At 37.9% G+C, this 23,170-nt stretch overlaps 3 protein-coding genes across 4 annotated transcripts in view; 2 read left to right on the top strand and 1 right to left on the bottom strand.

The window, feature by feature from the left end:
• The window catches only part of LOC113048931 (oxysterol-binding protein 2-like), a 33,572-nt gene extending 28,233 nt beyond the window's left edge, over window positions 1–5,339 (top strand). For both annotated transcript variants that reach the window (XM_026210903.1, XM_026210902.1), the window contains exons 8-13: window positions 442–562; window positions 699–802; window positions 1,165–1,260; window positions 1,450–1,634; window positions 2,710–2,930; window positions 3,409–5,339. In XM_026210903.1, coding sequence (XP_026066688.1) covers window positions 442–562; window positions 699–802; window positions 1,165–1,260; window positions 1,450–1,634; window positions 2,710–2,930; window positions 3,409–3,551 — 870 coding nt within the window. In that variant the 3' untranslated portion in view covers window positions 3,552–5,339. The remainder of the gene's footprint in view (window positions 1–441; window positions 563–698; window positions 803–1,164; window positions 1,261–1,449; window positions 1,635–2,709; window positions 2,931–3,408) is intronic.
• A 241-nt stretch (window positions 5,340–5,580) lies between these two features.
• On the bottom strand, window positions 5,581–18,937 carry LOC113048928 (V-type proton ATPase 116 kDa subunit a-like). The gene is made up of 20 exons (XM_026210900.1): window positions 18,181–18,937; window positions 17,565–17,643; window positions 16,771–16,868; window positions 16,156–16,293; window positions 15,614–15,711; window positions 15,232–15,358; window positions 14,936–15,018; window positions 13,750–13,843; window positions 11,672–11,884; window positions 11,068–11,218; window positions 10,814–10,953; window positions 10,494–10,651; window positions 9,661–9,751; window positions 9,340–9,458; window positions 9,039–9,249; window positions 8,837–8,956; window positions 8,633–8,752; window positions 7,848–7,965; window positions 6,938–7,109; window positions 5,581–6,857 (listed from the first exon to the last, which is right to left on the bottom strand). The coding sequence occupies exons 1-20, from the start codon at window positions 18,295–18,297 to the stop codon at window positions 6,755–6,757; spliced, it is 2,550 nt and encodes an 849-aa protein (XP_026066685.1). The 5' UTR covers window positions 18,298–18,937; the 3' UTR covers window positions 5,581–6,754.
• A 182-nt stretch (window positions 18,938–19,119) lies between these two features.
• Window positions 19,120–23,130, top strand: LOC113048932 (tRNA (uracil-5-)-methyltransferase homolog A-like). Its single transcript, XM_026210905.1, has 12 exons — window positions 19,120–19,258; window positions 19,651–20,285; window positions 20,477–20,585; window positions 20,776–20,957; window positions 21,125–21,239; window positions 21,343–21,458; window positions 21,542–21,653; window positions 21,829–21,951; window positions 22,023–22,098; window positions 22,183–22,299; window positions 22,392–22,488; window positions 22,783–23,130. The coding sequence occupies exons 2-12, from the start codon at window positions 19,657–19,659 to the stop codon at window positions 22,937–22,939; spliced, it is 1,833 nt and encodes a 610-aa protein (XP_026066690.1). The 5' UTR covers window positions 19,120–19,258; window positions 19,651–19,656; the 3' UTR covers window positions 22,940–23,130.
• Window positions 23,131–23,170: the final 40 nt, after the last annotated feature.

Below are 23,170 nucleotides of genomic sequence, written 5' to 3'. Positions count from 1 at the left end.
CACTCCAATATATGTTTGTTTTTTTCCTGTGATGATAAACCTGAATTTTCAGCATGCATTACTCCAGTCTTCGGTGTCACATGCTCCTTCAGAAATCATTCTAATATACTGATTTGGAGATGAAGAAACAGTTTTGCTGCTGAATCCATTTTCCATCGAAAGCAGCGTATAAATTTAGCAACTAGGGAGGAAATGAGAAATTAAGCAATTTATTATAACCTAGCATCACAACCCTTATTTTCAGTCACCTTCAGCCATTACTGGAAATGCTTCTCATGCAAGGTTCAGTGATCCGAGGGGTAATGATGGTTGAAGGTGACTGTGAGAATACCAGACACACACACACAGAACGTCTGAACATTTGAATGAATAATGACACAGCACCCCCTAGTGGTGAATTTTATATTTCGCACTTGACTGATATTTCCCTGTATCTTTCAGGTCAGTCATCATCCGCCGGCAGCCGCTCATCATGTGATGTCACAGCGAGGCTGGACCCTGTGGCAGGAAATCACCATCGCTAGCAAGTTCCGCGGCAAATACCTCTCCATCATGCCTCTGGGTGAGTCTCCTCTCATCTCTTAACCGTCTCACTAACTCACTATTCTTCATAGAAACAAATGTACACATCTGTACTATGTTGTAAGTAACAGAGAATCTATAAACATTATTAATGCTGATTTAATCTGTCTGACCAGGTGCGATCCACCTACAGTTTCATGCGAGTGGAAACCACTATGTGTGGCGTAAAGTCACGTCCACCGTGCACAACATCATTGTGGGCAAACTGTGGATTGATCAGGTTGAACTTCTGACATTATACAATTTCTGTGATTACCAGAATTGTTTTGCAGTAATTTGTCAAGTATCCAAAGCCTAGAAATGTCAAAAGGGAATATAGTGCTTGTAGGTCCATGCTTGTAGAATATATTCTTTGTAGGACCTAGTTTTACTCAATTTTGATGTCCTCTTCTGAATAACAATGACTAAAAATGAGAGAGAGAGAAACTGTTTGGCAATAAGGAATGCAGCCTACAGTATTGTTAATGGTATAGTTCACCCAAAAATGAATATTTTGTCATCCTTTACTCAACACGCATATCGTTCCAAACCTGTATTCTTTCATATTTTCTCTCTTTTCATCTCATATTTTCTTTGTTGCAGTCAGGAGATATAGACATAGTCAACCACAGGACCAAAGAGACCTGTCAGCTCAAGTTCTCTCCGTACAGTTACTTTTCAAGGGAAGTCCCACGAAAGGTATGTTTTGGACGTAAATCCTGTCCCTCCCGCTGTGATTCCTACTGACAGCAGATAAGAGCCCTTAAAGATGTTTGTCATGGCTAAACCATCTTTCTATCCTGCTCTTCCCTCTCTCGATCTCTTCATGCTTTTATAGTTCAACCCCAGAGCATGTTACCCTTGTTCTCGTTGTTCTCCCACTGTAAGGTCACAGGGGTGGTGAAGGACAGTGAAGGCCAGGCCCACTACATCCTGTCAGGCACATGGGACGACAAGATGGAGAGCGCCAAGATCGTGCAGAGTAGCAGAGGAAGCAGCAGCTCTGAGGGCAAACAGAAGACTGTCTATCAGACGCTCACACCCAAACTGCTGTGGAAGAAATACCCTCTACCGTAAGACACAGCATTAATGTCAATCAATAACGTACCGGCATACCTCCATATACTCCAACTAAACTAACCCCTGACATAACTAAATGTCTCTACCAACAGACCAATCTACTCGTAGCTCCCACTTGCTGTGGTGGAGCAGTTATGAAATATTGTTCTTGTAAATACTTTCTAGTAAAAGTAAATTTAAATAAATATTCATGCAAATTATAGCCAAGTGCAACAGTCTCCATACAGTGTTTGACAGTGGTCAAAAAAGATTTTAACATTGAATTTAGAATTCTATTTTTTTTTCTTGTAAACTCAGATATGTGGATTCGTATGGCAATCACCAATTACGACACAACATTGCTGTTTGTCAAAAAACACTAGTTAATTTTGCCCGGGGATTTGCACGCAGGTAGTGGGAAAAAAAACACTGGCACCAACTAACCCCTGTAAATGTTGAAAATCCTTTAAGTCCCCATGAAAAACAATTACCATCCGAATCAGGCTGATTTTGCTAGAAAAAGAGCAGGAGAAATACCAGAGTGATTGGATTGTTATCTTCTACTACTTACCTTCCCAAGTATCTACACTCTAAACAACATACCGTATTTTCCGGACTATAAGTCGCACTTTTTTTTCATAGTTTGGCTGGTCCTGCGACTTATAGTCAGGTGCCACTTATTTATCTAAATTAATTTGACAAGAAACAAGAGTAAATGAACCAATAGAAAACATTACCGTCTACAGCCGCTAGAGGGCGCTCTATGCTGCTCAGTGCTCCTGTAGTCTACACTGAAGACATAGAGCGCCCTCTCGCGGCTGTAGACGGTAATGTTTTCTTTTGGTTCTTGGTTCTAAATAAATATGATGCGACTTATGTTAATTTTCCTCATCATGACGTATTTTTGGACTGATGCGATTTATACTTAAATACGGTACCTACTAGACTCATTACTGACAGACCAACATTACACACCTGCAGAAATATCTTCTTCACTTCTTACTTACTCACTTAACTAAAGGAGGCCTTGCAGAACAGATAACAAATATAGATTCTCTGATCATTTCTCTTCTCATCTTTATCTCTCAGAGAGAATGCTGAGAACATGTACTGTTTCTCCTCTCTGGCTTTGACCCTGAACGAGGAAGAGGATGGTGTGTGCTGGACGGACAGCAGGCTGAGGCCGGACCAGCGGCTGATGGAAGCGGGACGCTGGGACGAGGCCAACGTAGAGAAACAGAGGCTGGAGGAAAAACAGAGAGCCACGAGGAGGAGGAGAGAAGCTGAGGCCTCGAAGGCCATCGATGAAGGTGAGCGGAGGTCAAAGGTCACACAAGATGAAAACCATGAAACTAGGGGTGTTATTATTATTTGCATTGCTGGAATGTAAGTCAATGAATATTCACTTCTTGTTTATTGGACTGTTGTATAAAATTAATATAACATTTGCAGTCGTACTGATATTTGGAGAAAGAACTGTACTCTATATCACATTATAAAAATATATAAGTCATACGGGGAATATTCCCACATTTAACATTTTGGGTGAATTTGAATAGACTTAATCACGCAATCGTGAACTCTAAATGTGCCCATGCAGTAGTCTAATCTACATCTTATAGTGTATGCGTGCACCCTGTGGGTGTGTTTTTGTTTGGTTTTTGCAATATTTTTTATATAAATATATTACACACCCTTACATAAAACTATAAATTCCATTTGTCAACCACAACTTTTGTGCCACAGTTCATGCTGTTCTCCTGGTGATGCTATCGTTTTGCGTTACAGGACAGGACTTTGAAGGCTACATACCGCTGTGGTTCCACCAGAGGACGGATGAACTGACGGGAGAGACTATTTACGTTTATAAGGGGGGTTACTGGGAGGCCAAAGAAAGACAAGACTGGAATATGATTCCTGATATCTTCTGAACATACAAAACAATTGACTGACTCTTCAGACAGACAAAAGAGGAATAAACCCTCTACATGGACTCATCAGGGCCTTGCGTGTGTGTGTGTGTGTGTGTGTGTGTGTGTGTGTGTGTGTGTGTTTAAGTGTGTGTGTTTGCAGCCCAATGATATATATCTTTGCCCGAATCTTAAACAGACTACTAAAATGGGAAAACAGACGGATGTTTTCTTTGAAGTTCACCTCAAAGACGAGTGTGTGGGAGAAATGCGCAGTTGAACTCTTAGCCAAGTGCCGCCCCAGTTTATCTTCCAAAGCAAATCAGGTTCTTTTTATTGAGTACAACCCCATGACAAATGCACTTTCCTCTCTTCCCAGCAGTGAAGTACACTGGACTGAGTCTTGTTTATCAAAGATGTTCCTCCCCGTCCCATGCTGGCCTGGACAGCACATGAAGAAACTCACATATGAAGGAGAGACTCGCTCAACTTAACACGCAGTACTTCTTTTAGATTCATATCAGTAACAGTACCATATTTGGGCAAGGGAAGTTCTTGTATTTGAATATCGCAGGAGCAGAATCAGGCTTATTGGACACACAGCTGAAGACTTTCTCACTGGCTGCACCCACTTTGCATAGCAAATGACAGTAAAGTTTCACCTCATTTCTTCAGTTAACCAATGAGCTTGAGTCAAGCATTAAAAGAGCGCTTGTGTCTGTTGTATTGGACAGTGTAGGTATTCAGACACAAAAGTTTTACTCCCATGAATTGTCATGCACATGAATTAGCTGCTTCCTGCATTGGCTCAGTGGAGCCCCCAGTGGTCATTATCTTGTTACTGTGACTGCCACAGTACTCTGCATATCAATGCAATTTAAAAATATATACTTTTTTGTACAATCAGGATACTTAATGAATGAATGAATGAACGATCAACTAATAAAAGTAAACAAGTCACCCGCTTGACTCACTCAGAGGACATAGCAAACAATCAAAATACAAAGTGTGATACTGAAAACACAAGCAAACAGCTTGCTGACCTTGTTTTGTGTTCATAGCATGCTTGTATTTATTAGCAGTAGAGAATGTGGTTTAAAACACCCAAGATTAAAGGGGATTGCTGTAGTTCACAGTACATTATAGTGATAGAAGTACATTGTAGTACAGTACTTTGTGACCGAAAGACCGATTTAAAATTTCTTCTTAAGGTTATAAATCATCAGGACTCAGGAGTGATTAAGAAAAAAAAGGATTTCTGTTGTTTTGCAGAGCACTTTGAAACACTTACCCCAAGCTGCATAACAGAAACAAATCTACCGTATTTCTTTTATGTTTAGCAAGTTCTAAAGCTGTGATTCAGACCTGACGTCACTGGAGATCAGAATTGCTATCAAAGTCTAGAATAAAGCTAGAGGAGTTATTTTATGTTCACACCACTGTATGTATTTTGTGATAACAATAATTATTATCACTATAATGAAGAAAATCATAGTAATGATGCCATGCCATCCTAATAAATGCTGATTTAGTAAAAACCTGAATTTTAACCAAGAGGTTTACTTGTAAACAGATATTTTAATTTCAAATGATCCAGCTAGTCAAAGTTTCATTTTTGACAAGCTGTCACTGTATGATCATACATGTACACATTTTCTATTAAAACTCCCTGACTTGGATACTGGCAGGCACTTTTCATGTCTATACATGCAGAATGACTGAAGGGGGAGTGATGATTTGTGTAGAATTCCCACCCATTCATGTAAATGTCATTTTCCCTAAGATTATTTATAAAAACAAATAAAGTCTTACATTTGTGTTACATGGTTTGCCGGTTCAAGATCTGAGTTAGTAATAGAGAGAGAGATTAATAAAATCATAACTATAGAGAGATCCATATTTCCACTGAAGGACCAATACTTTTAGGATGTTCTAAAAATAAGCCAAATCAATTGTTTGTGAATTCAATTAGGAACAAATAAAAGCAGTTAGAATTTCAGATAATAAACACAATTAGGTCTTACAAGTGAAACGCTGTATTACTTAAACATGATATCAAATCGAGTCATCTAATCAAACAGTTTTATTACCCCAGCTTTACAGGTTTGTGTAATGTTAATTTAGAACTCATATGCAAAATGTGTAATGTATATTACCTAAACGATGCAGTCTCGTCAAACGATAGACAGAAATCAAAGTAAGTACTGTTAATAAATTAAGAAAAGAAAAAATAAACCTGGAATGAATTCAGTGGCTCAATCCACACACCAAAATCTCACATTAAATTCAAGAGTTTAAAAAAGGACCATCCTGGAGAGCAAAAACAGAGTAACTGAACAGATCTGGAAGTTAAAAATCACTAAAAACATCTCCATTTATAATACAATTAAAAAGAAATGACTCGAACAGCAAAACAGTGATACAATGCATTTCCTCATTAAATTAATTTGATTCTAAATGACTTAATCTGAAAAATTCAATCCACCACCCAACCATCAGAACACATTCAGTATATTAGGCACGTAGAAACATCTGAGGATCCTGTGGGCTTATTTGAAATAAACAGCCTCGTGAAGCTCGATCTATATAGCCCAACAGAAACGAGATCTGAGCTAATCAATATGAAGAATGAACACATTTGGGCTAACAATTAGGCAAGTCATCTTGTTGCCAACATTTGAGAAATACTGTGCCCAAATATACAAACTCCTGACTGTGTTCTATCTGTTGTTATCCAAGCACAGTTCCATTCTCCAGACAACGATTGAACCAGCCATATTCCTGTTGCAACACTGAAGGATGAAAATGCTGGAATTTAAACAAGCAGTTAAATGACTTGCTTGACTGCCCATAAACAAAAAAGTTCAACCTTAAACTCATGGAATGTGGTCCGCTATTGAGAGTCACCAATCTCTGCACAGTCAACAGGCATGATAGAAAAATGATATTCACAAAGAGCACTTTTGTGAAGAGCTAATACATTCAACACATTCCAAAAATTGAAAAAGAGTCCTATTTACAGACCAGAGCTGTTGCTTTTTCTCAGCGTGTTTGTGTTACGATCGCACGTCCCAAAGTGTTCAAGCATCTCATGTGGCTCAGTATTGTCAATGGTGATCTGAGATCTCCATATATTTGGTTGGAGCACTTTGGCATGTAGTGCAACATGCGTATCTGTTAGAATGAAGCTCACAGATCTGCTCTGGTCTGGTGTTTAGCATGGTTCACAACAACCCCTCGTTTTCAAAGCTGGTGTGCAAGAGAGAGAAGGCAAACGGTACAAACTTGACGCCAGCGCCGCTATAGAACTTATTCTGGAACTCCACCCTGAGGAGAGAGAGATGATTTCAGTTGGAATCATTCAGTATAAATACTGTTTGAATACATACACTGAGGAATGTACTGACCAGTGGAGTCTGAGAGCATGGAGGAAGGCTGAGAGTCCCTCCATCACCAGCAGGATGGACACAGTGAGGACAGCAAACAGACCAAAAACAGGCACCAGGAACACAATGCCCACACTGGTGTCCACATGCAGACCGAGCCGCATCACCATCTCCCACAACACTTCAGAGAGCTCTGCACCACAACAAAACATGTTCAGCATTCCTGTATTTTTAATAAAGCCGTTTGTTTTTGTTTTTCCAAAACAATCATTTATAGGTCCTATATAGGCTAAATATTTCACTCTGTATTTCTGCTGTAATTATGATAAATCGCCTTGTTTCCAGCTCTTTTATTAATACACACTGGATGTGCGGAATATATTAATCACAAATTAAACCATAAAACTGTATAGTCATCAATAATAAAAAATGAGGAAACATTTCAGTTTATATTTGTAGAACATTTTATTTTATTTGTAACAGATTATTCAAAAAGAGATGGTCATTCAAGTAGTGCCGAGCAGTATTACAAAAGAAAAATATTACGGTATTTTTAAGAATGTGGTTGCAAGGGAGGCCTTTATAACTGTATTTTTGTCTTTGCATGCCTGAACCTTTGTAAAGGTTTGTCAGGATTACATAGAAGAAAAAAAAAACCTTTGTAACGGTAAATACAAATTTACTATCAAAAACTGCAGTAATTACATTTATATTTAATAAACAATTTAGTTCATATTTTAAAATGTAATCAAATTTATTTAGTGATATTCCTTGATGTTTTCAGTATTATTATTGTTATCACTTTAAAAAGAAATTGTTCAATTATTAGACAAACTTTTTTGACAGGTTTCAATGAAGACCTTTGATTTGTGTGCGTTTTATAAACTGTATTATTATTATTATTTACTACAGTGAGGGGTATGTTACTCACGGGCATGTGCCAGGCTGAGAGCCCACAGACGGAGATAAGACGCAGTGTTAGAGATGCAGCCCAGGCAGTACTCTATAGTGTGGATGGACTGATGGAGGAACACATCAGCAAAATCAAACTGTGGAAGAAAGGACACTTTGTTAGGCTCAGAGGGGATAGTAGTTTATTCCAACCAAACGATGCACGGAATTAGTTTGGAATTAGGCATGCGCAATATGAACAAAATCTTTTATCACAATAACGATAGATATCACAGTAAAGTTATTTTTGCGTTTAATATGGTTTATTTAATATGGTCATGTTATCAAAGTTTTAAATGCCATAGAATTTTCATCAATCTTGTCACCTGTGTCAGTATCACAGAAAAACTGATTCAAGCCTAAAACTCAAACTCAAGCTCACTGAAGATAAGATCATTTCAAGCAACAGGACACAAACGACAATAAATATATAAATTAATCAAAAACACTGCATAGTTTTCACTGTGTAAATTATATTTTGTATTATTTAAGTTACAAAAGTGATTAAGTCAAGAGCAGTAAGAGATGTTCTCTGTTGTTTGATTAACATGAATGAGGAATATTAGAATATTAGACAGGAATATTAGACTGCTGTCACTTTAAGAGCTACCCAGATCCAATATACTGTTACACATAACATTTTAAACCTCAATGCTTCGTGACTACAGAGCATCTCTTCTTGATGTGAGTGCATAACCGCAGTAAAGATGACAATCCAAAATGTCTACCGGTTTATCATGCCATGGTATATTCTGAATCTCTTACCTCCTCTGATTGGCTGTCAGAGCTGGAGGAGTGGCTGTCCAGACTGGTGCCCTCCTCTATATCGTGAGCATTCATGAGAGAGAGTTCCTCCTCACTGCTCCGCCGGACACGCTGATAACCCTACAGAGAGAGAAACAGAGAAGATCAGCCAACGGCCTTCAGCCAACTGCAGAACACACACACAACCAAAACAAGGATCCTTACCCGGTACATGCTCAAGTGGTCTCTGCCCTTGTGTTGCCAGTAGAGGTAGACTGGTTTGCCCAAGAGTAACACAGGCACAGAGAGCACAGCCACAATCACCAGGAACACCTGAAACCCAGCCTGTGGGAAAGAAGGAAAATACATGTAAAGAAAATGTAAATGTAAAGTGGAATGGGTGCAAGTACGGTTCTTTCAGTCCTACCTGTCCTGGGTAGAGGGGTTGAATGGAGTCCCCCTGCATCAGGAACATGTTGATAAAGTGGATGAGAATGCTGGGAGCTGTCTGAGACTCTCTAACTGTGAAAAACAGCCACTTATAAATGATCATGAAAACCAGATAGCCGAAGAGGCAGAGCAGGAAGAGCAGCTCAGGAATAAATATCAGGTACAGATTGAATGTCCGTCTGAAGTGCCTGAACAGATGAACATATGAAGTATTAGACAGATCAAAGTCATGCATTTGAAATTAATCTATCCAAAATATCTATTAATACAAGTCTCACAGGTGATTGAAAACGCCAAGGACCACTCCAAAAGTCATGTGGACTATTCCTATGATCACAGACATCTTCATCTTATAGGAGTTCAGGAAGGTGAGGCGGTTGGATGCCAGGTTCCAGATCTACAGTGCAAATAAAATATTATTTAAATGTTAAAAATGATTAGATATTTTATAAAGAATAAAAAAAAAAAGCTTGTCATTCACCCACGGAACCCTTTCAACTTAGTCTTTCACCCACTGTTACTTGTTTTTATGGTGATGTGATAGTAAGGTAATTTGTTTCGTTTGATAACGCAGTAATAAAATGACATCAGAGACCTACCGGGTCAATGCCCAGAGGATAGGCTCCTTTAAAGACTCCTGTGACGATTGGATCCAGTGCAAGGAAGCTATTTGAGCGGAGTGTGCTTGAACTTGGGAGAAAGAGAAAATGAAGATCACATTAGAGTCACATACTCTACAAGAGAAATCTCTGTGCCTGCTGTTGTTCCCTACGGTGATGATCATCTGCATAATCTCCACTAATTTTTTCCATAAGCGTTTTGGACTGGGTTGTAAATTTTTATGCAAATAAATGTAAATACATTTCTTTGTGTAAATGAATAATTGACTAATTCTTCAGCTGTCTGACTGCAAGGATTACACTACAATTTACCCAGGCTGGATTTATTTGATCAAAAATACAATAAAAACAGTAATATTGTTAAATATTACTACAACGTATAAATGTCTTTATTATCATTTTAAAGTGCCCCTCCGGAATAACCCAAAACTTTTGAATATTGGTGTATATAGAATAAACCTCTTCAAACATAGCATCAGGAGACACACAGTCATTGTTAGATTTGCCTTCCCCTTGTGTATGAACTCAGATTCAACTGCCACCATAAAAACTGATAGATGAAAAGTGCTTTAGTAAAGCCTTGCTTTCATCTCTATGGAAACATGGAAGGTTGTACCTACATTTCAAAATATTTGTTAGATACAGCTATGGAAAATTAATAGAATTCATCTAAATTTGGTATGGGTTTGAGTAATTTTATTTTATTCCGTAAACTACTGATAAAACTTCTTTCACATTTTAAACAAAAATAAATAGTCATTTAGAGCATGAAATAACAGTTGGTCAAAATAATGGCCGTACACAACACTCACTTCCAGACTCCAGACACAAACATAGCGCTGACGTTCCAGCTCGAGCCGAACACATTGAGGGATTTCGAGAAGCAGTCATTGTATATTAATCCAGTGTAGACTGAAAATATACCCATCAACAGGATGATGTAACGGCCCTCGAAAAAAATGTTCCAGATCTAAAAAAAAGAAAGAAAAAAAGAAAGTAACACACATGTTAATCAAACTATAACAAAATGAACAAAAACAGTAAACTAACACTAAACTCAATAACTTCCAACAACCATGTCTAAATGAATTTCAGAAGAAAATTAATAGTCATAACAGCAAGCTGCATGTACCTCATTTCTGCTTCTCTTCAATTTGCGGTCATTCTCATAGAGGACCATCCACAGAGCAAACAGCGCCATGATGAGGCCATGCCCGAGGTCTCCAAACATCACAGCAAACAGGAAGGGAAAGGTAATGATTGTGTATGGAGCTGTGAGGAGGTGTGATAAAGAAGGAAGCTTACATATCTTGTGCATGGAGCATTGAGGGCATGTTAAAGCTGCTAACATGAAGTCAGTTTTAATGTTAATCGCTACCCTCTCACCTGGGTTGACCTCTCTGTAGCTGCTAACACCGTAGGCATCCACTATATTCTGAAAGCCCGAGGTAAACTTGTTGGTGCGTATGAGGGTTGGTGGAGTGTCATTGCATGGGATACGATTGACAAATGAGGGAACTGTGGCTCCACTCTTCCTCTGAAGGAACAAAACAACAGTTAAAGGGATAGTTCATCCAAAAATGAAAATTTGTGCATCGAAGACGGACTCAGAAGGGAAGAAATTGTTGAATAAAGGGGTCATTTTTCTTCTTTTCGCACAAAATGTATTCTCGTAGCTTCGTAAAATTGCGGTTGAACCACTCATGTGACAGACCATTTAATCAATGTCCTTACAACCTTTCTGGGCTTTAACGGGTCTGTTGCAATGCTGTCTATGCAAGCTCAGAAAACTCTCGGATTTCATCAAAAACATCTTAATTTGTGTTCTGAAGATGAATGAAGGTCTTGCAGGGTTGGAACAACACGAGGTTGTATAATTAAAGACAAATTTTTAGGTGAACTTTCACTTTAAGAGATATGAGTGTAGTAATTAATCAGATGTATCTGAATTAGTGCACCTTCGAAATAATGAATAATGTCAAGTACTCACCGATCCATCCTCTAGAGCTCTCCGAATAGCGGGCAGATCATTTACAGGACACCACACCTCAGCTATGAGGCACTTGTTTGTGACATCAAAACTGCAGAGGTTAAGGATGTGATATATGGCCTTCATTTTCTTAACCTGGATCACCCAAATGTACACGGACTCAGAAGCCTTGTTCAACACCTGCCTCAGGTAATCTTCAGTCCGGTGAAGAACCTACGAAAAAACAATGGTTTCAAGAGCATGTTCAAAACTATGTCAAGCTAAACCATTTTTTAGTGTGGAACACAACAGAGTGATTCAACCAGAGGGCTTTGGCAAACTTCAACATGAATGCACTTACTCATCCACTCATTTATTAGTTTTTAAATTGTGTATTCATGTAAAGCTCTGTAATAATATTAATTCCATGCTTTACTGAAGAACCTACAGTTTATGAAATTTCTGGCATCACAGAATTAATGTAATATATTTCTCAGTTTGTGTGAATAAGATTTTGAAAACAAGCTTTTTGTCATAAACAGCAATAAATATTTTAGCCCATATGGGAAATTTAAGAGAAAAATTTTTGCTGTGCTCTTCAGCAAACAAATCTTCAATCAATCAAGGAATATTTTCTAGGCAAAGAAACAACTCAATTTATTTCTCTTTTCATAGGTTTTGAGAGGAACAGTGAGTAAGAACAAAGTATTGAAAAATGATTTAATGGTGCCTGTAGTCTGAGACATTTGTCCACAGTCTAGACCTTGTGAACATCATGTGCTGAGTTGGGCCACTAACACAATTTTCTTTCTCTCTTTTACAGAGTAGTCACAACCAAATTTAAATGCCCTCAAACCTGCCCCCTACATTCTTCCACTGCATGGCAGTCTAGAACTGGTGTGAAAAGATTAGTTACAACACTAAACCCAAATAATTCTAATGTAGAATAAACATGATAAACGTAAAACGTTCTATTGTGTACACTTTCTACTCTTTTGGTTAGAGTATCTGAAGTACCATCCACTGCAAAAACAGACAGAACACAATCAGACCCTTCTACAACTGCAACCCATAATTTATTAATGTGCATGACACAAACATTCATGCATTTCATTACTATAATTCCTGTTAAAGTGCTATTTCGAGCAATTCGCATTTTACGCAAGCACTATTGAAACAGTAAATTAGCTCTTTTTATTCAGTTAAGAAAAGGGATATTTTGTTTCTCTGATCTAAAAAGTGAGCATGGTTTCATTGATTTTATTAAACTTTTATTGAACTTACAATTAGCTGCTGAATTTAACAATGTCAAGTTACAGTTTCTAGGACAGAGTTTTGAGCTTAACATCTGAACAAAACATTTGTGCATTAAAGTTGCTTTGTCAACCTCAACTACTCCTGATTTCATCTGTCAGTTTAAAAAGATGTTTAGAACAGTTAAACATGATTTTTAAAAATCTTTAAATAAGATTAAGCTGAGCTTATTAAGAACTAAGTCAGTAAATGACTAATCACTAGTGATATCACACTTACACCCTCGTCACGTTACACAAAGTCAAAGCAAGAAAAAGTGTGCGTGTCAAAGTGTAACAAGGGTGAAACTAGGGGTGGGCGGTATGGCAAAAATATCTTATCATGGTTCTATCGCGATACTTTGTCATGTTGGTTTTACTTTTTTGCAAGTTATCGGAGCATTACAGCCAAACTAATTTCCCTTTTTTTTAAGACAAAGCAACAAAATATTCAAAAGAATGGTGGAATCTTTCATTATTTTATCTGCCATTAAAAAAATAAGAAAGATACACGTTACAAATACACAAAATATGCAAATAAAACAGTGCTTTACTTACAGGTACAATACTCAGCAGGAGCATTCAAGAAATTATATAACTGAATACTATATAGATGTATTATTACTTTTAAAGCAAAGCAACTGTATTAAAAGAGTAGAGTAGTGAGTGATTTTTCTCTTTGTGTTTTTTTGTTTTATTAATAATGGAATAGTTCACCCAAAAATAAAAATAAAAATTCTGTCATAGACCAAAAATCATCATATATATAATATCACCCCTAGGTGAAAGCAGGTCATCTGGACTCACCGTGTGCAAGTCCTGAATGCGTGTGCGGAGCCCCTCCACCACATCTGTCCTCTCCTCACTACTGTTGGGGTATGGGTACAGATGACAGTGGTAGCTATGAAAACAAAAACACTATTTTCAAAACTCCAGCACTTCTACTTTCTCTTAACTGAAAGAATTCAGAAAGATTAAAAGGGTCATATGATGCGATTTTAATTTTTCTTTTCTCTTTGGAGTGTTACAAGCTCTTGGTGCATAAACAAGATCTGTAAAGTTGCAAAGACTAAAGTCTCAAATCCAAAGAGATATTCTTTATAACATTTAAGACTTGTCCACACCCCAATAAAACAGCTCATTGAAACACGCCCCCACATCTCTACATCGCTATGTGAAAATATTTCCGTAATGCCGCCCAAATGTTCACGCAAAGAAAGAAGGTGTGGTTTCAGTAACACAGTTAGTATTGAAGCAGTCATGTCAGGGAGATGCTGTGTGTATCTAGGTGAAAGCAAAAGCACTTTATTTGGCCTAACGAAAGTAGAAGGAATTTACATTGAAGGATTTTTAAGATTACTTACACCAGAACAGCTAAACATTTTATGGACGACCACTTCGTGGCTTGTGTACTACACACACATACGAGCTTCATCACTGTGTCTGTCACGTGACTGTTCCTCTTTAAAGCTTGAACTGATGGTAAAACTAAGGACATTATTAACTGACTTAAAATTTATTTTGAAAGATGAAGCTCACAATTATGGAAAGGGGCATTACATTTCTGACGCGTGTTTACAGTGTTGGCCAATTACAATGCACTGGGTCAGTTGGCCAATCAGAGCAGAATGGATTTGTCGGAAGGAGGGACTTTGTAGAAAATGACGCGTTTGAGAGAGGCAGGGCATAGAGAACCGAGATATTCTGTTACACAAAGTACACAAAATTATGATCTTTAAAAAAAAAAAGTATCATATGAGCCCTTTAAGAAATTAAAGCATGAAGCTTCCCCTAAATGTAACAGGAAACAAGCTATTTATAATCTTTATGAAAAAGGAGTAGCAGCCCGTTTGTCACTGTGATGCAATCAGTGAGCGTGTTAGTGGTTAACTGCCCCAGATATGTGGCAGCTCAGCACAAAGTTATTTAATCTAGACTGATTAACAGAATAACCTCAAGTAGAACTAAGGAAGTTGATTAAGAGCTAAGTTACCAGTCACAAATCTTCTTAACTTTCTGTCCAATCTGATCTCCCCAGTAGGAAATGAGAAACACCACACTCCTGGTTGGCTCCCCCTGAAAAAAACAGACAAACACCTTAGATATTCCTATTTTTATTAATATTCTTATTTTTAATTGAATCAAGCATCCAGCATTGCAGTAAAGGTTTAGATCAAACTGACCACAAGAAAATAAATAAATGGTAATAAAAAAAATATATATTTTGGTTACCAAAAACAACATCATTAATAGAAATCAAACTATGTTGAAGATGCCAACTAGTCTCACCGTATCAGGGTCCTCTAAAAGCCCATCTACCTCTGCATAGCTGAGGATGGTGTAGCCCTTACACACTCTCCAGAGCATTCGCTCAAACGCCTCAATTTTTATGCTCTGGATGAGTCCAGAAATGAACCTGTGCAGGAGGGACAAGAGGAATATGAGCTCCACTTTACAACACGGGTTTTGTGTCCCTTTAAACATGTATATAAGAAACAGGATGACAGATGAAAAAAGATGATTTTAAAAGAAAGATCAGTTTACATGGAGGGTGTGCAACAGGAAACTGTACTGATGATGAAAATTATTTCCCATTAACTGTTGGTGAGCCAAAGCAGAACATGGGCAAGAGCAGTATACTTTCAGCTTGGTATTTTTAAACACTGCTCACCCAAGCTTGGCTCCAAGCCTCTGCATGCTGGTGTAGTCCATCATGGGCTCTTTCTCTAGGAAGGGAAACTCTTCATACTGAACCTGTGATGGCTCCCTCTGCTCATACACAAGCAAAAACCAGAAAGAGATTAGATTCACACAATGCCTCGGTGATCAAAAAGAAGAAGTCAAGAGTTAAGCCTGTTTGTAAAGCCACTGCTGGCTCCTCGCAGAGTTCTGGCAGTCAGTGAAAATCAGGTGACTCCAAATCACCTGCAGGATTCCCACAGTCCTTTTCTCTGGAGATGAATTTCAGTTACACCACTGAGGTCGGAACATGATACCAAAGACATCAACGGACACAGAGAAACAAAAGCCAAACTGCAGACAGTACACTGAGCAAGAGTGAGATATTTGATTTATAAAGAGCTGTTTGCTTAACAATATTAATGATATAACAAAGAACAAAAGCAGGCTAAATCTTTCCACCAATCAGACGTTCCCCGTTTCTTTTGCTCAAACAAATGTTCCAAACGTTTGACAGGGAATCACATGACCCACCTCTGCATTGCGTTGCACAAAGTTGCGTGTGATGCGTAGCATGTGTGTGTACTCGGTCAGTTCCAGAAGGTTCTTCTGGAGTTTCTCCTTGTTCCTGGTGACCTCACTCAGCTCCAGTTCCAGTCTCTGAAGCTGCTCCTAAACAGAACACACAGGAATTGGTAATAATTAAAAATCAGCAGTCATACATCAACATTGTAATCAGTGCACTGACATTGAGGAAAGTGTTCCAGAGAGACCTAGCAGGAAACTAAAAAAGGGATTTCAACGACGTCCAATACATGCGATAAAATTATTAAATGACCAATTAATGAATATCCAGAAAAAAGCCAATAGGCTAATATTTTATGTTTACATTTTTTAATGATACATTCTATCAGCAGACATTTCCAAACTTAAAATTTTGTAAAAAGTTATCTTTATAGCTCTGCTATGTTGTTAAAATTATTGAACAAAATCTCTTGAACTGAGCTAAGTGTACATAAAAGAAAGAAAACAGATGCAGAATCTAGGCAAATGGCTGTGAGAAAACAGAACAGAAAAGACATTTGAATGTGTGTGAAAGACCAACTAATCACAAGAGTTAAACAAATGAACAGCTAGAAGTGAGCTCACCATTATGACCATCACATGTTTGGGTAATGGTGCAGCTGGGTTCACCTCCCCTTCTGGCAGTGGGATGTCTTCTTTTTTTATTTCCCGCAGAAGATATCCTGTTATACAAGTCCACTTTGAGTTCATTGTGTTGATTTACTTTAGGGGATTTGAATTAGCTTTAATGTCTGTTTCCAAAGAGCCATCACATATCAGTCTTAATCTACTGAATTCACTTAAATGCACAGTTTAATTAACTCTATAAAATTAAATAACCTAATGGTCCTGCCCATCACTCATTCACAAATATTTTACAGAAAAAAATCCTGTTTGTACTCCATCTGTTTTTGGTAATAACCATCATGAACATGCTTTGTGTTAAGAAAGTACTGTCATTTTGAAGTATGCCCTTATTAAAATAATTTAAGTTCATCTAATGCGTTTAATTTAGTGCTGTCAAATGATTAATAGTGATTAATCACATCCAAAGTTTTTGTTTACATAATATGTGTATACTGTGTTTATATATTATGCATAAATAAATACTAACACATGCATGTATATATTTAAGAAAAATATGTTTATATTAAATATATTTATAAATATTATAAAATATAAGAATATGAATATATAAACGTAAATATTTTCAAAATATATACTGTATGTGTGTGTGTGTGTGTGTATGTATATATATATATATATATATATATATATATATATATATATATATATATATTTAAACAAAAACTTTTATTTTGGATACAAATAATAGTGATTAATCGTTTGACAACACTAGTTTTAATTTCAGTTTTTACCCAGAATCCTCTCCATTTCTTCACATCTCTTGATTTCATTGACAAACTTGCGCTGAAAAGAGTTCACACTTGGGTTAAGCTGGAAAAACAAAAAAGAAAGAAAACATATAATCAAAACAGATCCAGCATGACTGGAATATTCTACACTTGTTCAAAACATTCTATACTAATAAATTAAAAAACATACCTTTAATATTAATGTAATAAAAACATGAACAATAATACTATAATATTTATAATTAATTGAAATATGCATTTCTAACATTTCTTACACCTACAGTTAAATATTATATAAATCTATGTTTGTTAATGACTTAAAAATGAGAGTAAAGAACACTGGTGCAAAGTGTGCCAAAAAATGTTATGCATTTTTAATGTATACTAACAGTTAATGTGGGTATCTGACAGATGCGAGCACTTATGTTATTCCAACAAATGAACGACGTCAATTAAAGATGTAGAAATGTGTGGGTTGTTGTCTGGTGTGCTGTGTATTGTTCGACAGCTTTCATATCACAACGATAGCCAATGTGCGTGAAGCGGTCAGCTTAGCCAAAGCCAATTTAATATTTCAAACAAGAAATACACATAAACAAGTCGCTATACACCGACTCACGTCTCTGAACTCCACCAGCCCGAGTTCGCCCAGTTCATTGATGCAGTCGTAAGCGGATCCGGACTGCAGGAAGATCTGGGCCAGACACATCTCCTCACTCCGAAACGACGAACCCATCCTGACAAAACGCGTCTTTCCACACCAGAGCGGTGTTAAGAAGTGTTAAATTCAGCGGGAGGTGAAGTTTAGGGTAAATAAAATCCTACAGGTCCGGGTTTGATGCTGTATGGACTCCCCTGTGTGGCGGACCGAGCTGAAAGGACCGATGGATGGATGGATGTCAGCGCTGTGGCTCTCAACTCCAGCCGTTTTATCAGTGACACGTCTCCCGTCTCCAGTAGCCACATCTGACCACTGAAACCCCCGATGTTAGTCGTTATTCTAATCAAATCCAAATCTCCAGTACTGTTGGGTCGTCCATCCCTTGTTAAAGTTCGGTTGAAGTCTTTTAAAACCGAGTATGAATAAGCGCGACTTTCCACAGTAATTTGCGCTGTCTTCGTATCAGGTAACTTAAGTTAGCAGCGAGCTAGACAGCTACTGTCGAAGGTTCTTAGCCTCTCATTAAATAATCTGTCTTTTCATCCACCTGTGATAATTTTAAAGACAATCATGTAATGTTTAACAGCACTTTTTAGTCATTTGCGCTTCTCTCTCTCTCTCTCTTCCGAACACGAAAATTTCCAGCCAAAACTTCTTGGTCCGTCAGACTAAAGACACTTACTTTCGCCAGTTGAGTTACATTTCAAAATCAAAGTCACAGCTCTTTTGAGCTAGATAAAATCAAACGCTGCGCTGGAATTAATACGATTAAATGTTTAAACGCAAATAATTTTCTATATTATTTGTGGTCCAAATTTAACTAGTATTTTCAAAACAATTAGTCTTGCACAGCTAGATTTTACTAAAAAGAGGAATAGACTTTTACTGGCGCTTGCACATTACGCAGCTTTTGACACGTGTTTCTAAAGATGGCAACTTGCGTGCATGCATAGCAGCACAGTAGCACAGTGCTTTTTGAGCTTCTTCATGTTTCATAGTGCAGAACACCTAATAATAAGGAGATTTGACATTGCAGGTTTGTTCACACGGTCTAAAGATATATCAGAATTAACTTCGCTTGCGATTTGTTTGGCATTTAATTGACTTAAAAATGTAGTCGGATTTTTTTTAGCCTTGTAGTGTCCATGAGTTGACACATAAACATGTCAGCTCACTTTTTAATATGTTTTTTACATCCGTGTGTATTATGGTTCTTAGATGCTGTAGCATTGTTTTGTTTTTTTGTTTTTTTTTAATGGTCCTGTATTGTGGGAAATTAATTAGTAAAGTAGAAACACACAATTACACCATAGCACATGCAGAACACTGCTGAAACTGATTTACTGAAAATTAAGAACAGCTATTTGAATACAAAATGAAATGTATATTTTTAAGTCTAATAATATGTTCCTTTGGCCTTTGATGCAGGACAAAATGACAGACGTTGCTCTTGACAAGACTGATCCAGCTGGTTCATTACCCAGCACAGAGAAAGAATCAGATGACATAATAGAAGAGAAAATCCAAGAGAATCCTCCAGCAACAGATGCAGAAGGAGAGGGTGCAGCAGGTGGTGTGTACCGTTACATCAAAGGAGATCTCTTCACTTCGGAGATCTTTAAAGTTGAGATTCAAAACTTGCCCAAGTACATTGGTTTTAATGACCTGAAGAAGTTCCTCAACAAGCATGGGATCAATCCTCACAAAATCAAGCTGTTTAGCAGACAGATGTTTGCCTTTGTCACTTTTAAGAATCAGGAGGAAAGGGACAAGGCCATGAAGGCAGTGCACGGCATGCAGTGGAAGAGTAAAGTGCTGAGTGTACGGCTGGCCAAGCCCAAAGCTGATCCCATCCTCAAGAAGAGGAGGCAAGAAGAGGAAGCGGAAGGTGGACAGCCTGGTGCAAAACGTGCAGCCGGTACCCAGGAGGGAGAGGAAGATGAAGAAGAGCCTCTCAATATCCAGATTGCCAATGCTGTGACACCCTTGTGGAACGTGCCTTATGAAGAACAGCTGAAAAGGAAAGAGAAAGAAGTTGAAGGTGTTCTCCAGAAACTGACCAGGTATTTTCTGATGGGTCCAGTGACATGCGTATTGCATGGATGGCTTCCAGATGTTTCTTTTATAAACAGCAAAAACAGATAAATTGCATGACACTGTCACACATTCATACATGAGCTTTTAGTAGTATAGCAAAAGCTGGTCAGTAAAGTTTTCCTTCAATATAACCAGCCTCCTTGGTACTTGTTCTCAGAGAAATTGGCAACAACAACAAAGCCATGCTTCCCTGGTTGTTTGTTCAAAAAGAGAAGTACAACAAAATGTGCTGCCCACTCGAGGCCATACAACCATCACCTGTGCAGGTAAATCATCTCTGCTCACTGCTTGCGTACATTATTCTAATCACAGTCACACTTTAATGAACTCTCAAAATAAATATCATGAAGTATGTGAAGGCTTGAAGAAACAATAAATGGATGCATAATAAATACGTTTGTTTAATACAGTCTGAATGGGATTTGTCATTGTCTAATAAAGAATTTGTCCTTGCAGATGGAGTACAGGAATAAGTGTGAGTTTGTGATTGGCGTGGGAGCAGATGGAGAGGATAAGACAGTGGGCTTTCGTTTAGGCAAGTATAAAGGAGGATCCTGTGCAGTAGTAAGTCCATCAGAAACCACCCATGTATCTTCTGAGGCCAAAAGGGTTGTGCAGGGCTTCCAGCAGTTCATCAGGTAAATGAAATCATTCAACTGTTGATTATGCCTAATGTGCATCCAAATCAAGTCAAATTAGATTTTTTTTATTCTAGGGGCAAAGTATTTGTCTGCATTACTCATCATCCATTGTATATGTATTTATTTCTGTTTATTAAATTATTTCGTATTGATTTTCTGAACAGGACAACTCCCTATGCAGTATACAGTCCAGAAACTTATGAGGGTCATTGGCGGCAGCTAACAGTCCGAACGAGCAGGATAAAGCAAACAATGGCCATTGTTTTCTTCAATCCACAGGTACGAGATTTATTCAGTGGTTGTATTTCTGTCCACTTTAGATGTTGGTTGTGGATCTATTGTAACTGCTGCATGAAATAAAAAATTTTTTTAAACAACCTAGAAACTCCCAGAAGAAGAAATCGGGCAACTGAAACAAAACCTACGTCAGTATTTTACTGAAGGAGAAGGAAAAGAAAGTGCCATCACTTCATTATATTTTGTGAGAATGGGACAAAGGTAAGACCCCGAAACCTTAAATGAGATGCATTTAGATTTTAGATGACTTTACATATTATTTTATTAATTTGCCTCATCCCCAGGACATCTGCGGGTACAGATGACCTGCCTTGTGAACACGTGACTGGAGAAGAATGGATTCATGAAGAGCTTCTCGGACTAAAATTCCGTATCTCTCCACACTCATTCTTTCAGGTGAACCTTCTGACAAACTGACTGTTATATCATTTCTTGAAAAGTAATACTATGATGCTTGATAAGGCATCAGGCAGCTGATTCAGAATATTAGGTACAACAAATTAATTAAATTAAATGTCCTACTTTAGCGCTAGTAAAATGTCTATAATATTCTGATTTGTGATCCTGCCAGACGAACACCCCTGCTGCGGAGGTTCTGTACTCTACTGTGGGTGAATGGGCACAGCTGGACCAGGACAGCACTGTGCTGGATGTGTGCTGTGGAACAGGAACCATCGGCATCTCGCTGGCAAAGGTGCTGCATTTCCTTCTAAAAATATGATGAATGAACAAAACAACAGCAAAAACAATTCTGTGTGTTAACAGAGAGTGAAGAAGGTGATTGGCATAGAGTTGTGCCAGGAGGCAGTGGAAGATGCTAAGGCTAACGCTAAAGCTAATGGTAGGCCAGAATAGAATCATCATTGCCTTGTTTTTCTCTCTCCATCTCCCGTGATATACTCACACTTCAAATATACATTTTCAGGGTTGACTAATGTGGAATTCCACTGTGGAAAGGCTGAAGATGTGTTCCCCACTGTTCTTAATGCTGTCATGTCCCCCAACGTCACAGCAATCGTTGACCCTCCCAGAGCAGGGCTACGTACGTACAGTACTCCCAAACCTAACTTATGACTTGCACGCATTGTGTTTCGTTTTCTAAGCTTTCTGTCCAAATATTCTCACTCTTACCAGATTCCAAAGTTATTCTAGCAATTCGAAGAGCGGAGCATCTGAAGAGACTCATCTACGTCGCTTGCAATGCCAAAGCGGCTATGAACAATTTTATTGAGTAAGTTCATTATTTTCTGTTTAAAGTGAACAATATATTACACACCAAATTCAGGATAGAAACATCCAAACTATTGTAAAGTGATTGTATTTTGATGGGCGTTAAATATCAGAATGGCGGTGGTTTGAGTGAAAAGTTGAAATATGAGAGAGAAATGCATGACATCAGCCAAAAAGGAAATCAGAGGCTTATATATTTTATAAAAACACAAGGAAAATTATTTCAGGTTGACTTTCTTATATATCAAATATTCCCATTTAACTTGATTCTAAAAGATGTATTTATGTCTTGAAGTCTCTGCAGAGCGGTTTCTAACCGTGTGCGAGGAACCCCTTTCCGTCCGGTGAGAGCCATGGCTGTTGACCTCTTCCCCCAGACCATGCACTGTGAAACCATCCTGCTGTTTGAAAGGGTGGAATACAGCTCTGAAACTCAGACCACAGAAACCTGAAGCTCTGTTATCTTCATCATCTGTTATGTCAGCACGGCTGTTTCTCTTCTGTTTGAACACTTAGAGTGAAATTCAAATGCTCACTTTTTCTTAAAAGTTAAACTGACTGCAAAGTGCTCCAACCATTATCACATTTTTGTAGAGGTTTCTTTTTTCTCTTTTGTTTTTATTAAAAACAGAACAAGACATCAGTTTCTGGGCATCAATTTATTTGCATAAACAAATCAGTGT

Source organism: Carassius auratus, chromosome 30 (genome assembly GCF_003368295.1).
Source record: "Carassius auratus strain Wakin chromosome 30, ASM336829v1, whole genome shotgun sequence".
NCBI classification, from domain to species: Eukaryota; Metazoa; Chordata; class Actinopteri; order Cypriniformes; family Cyprinidae; genus Carassius; species Carassius auratus.
The sequence above is the reverse complement of the archived record's forward strand: the minus strand, read 5'-3'. Positions and strand labels throughout refer to the sequence as shown.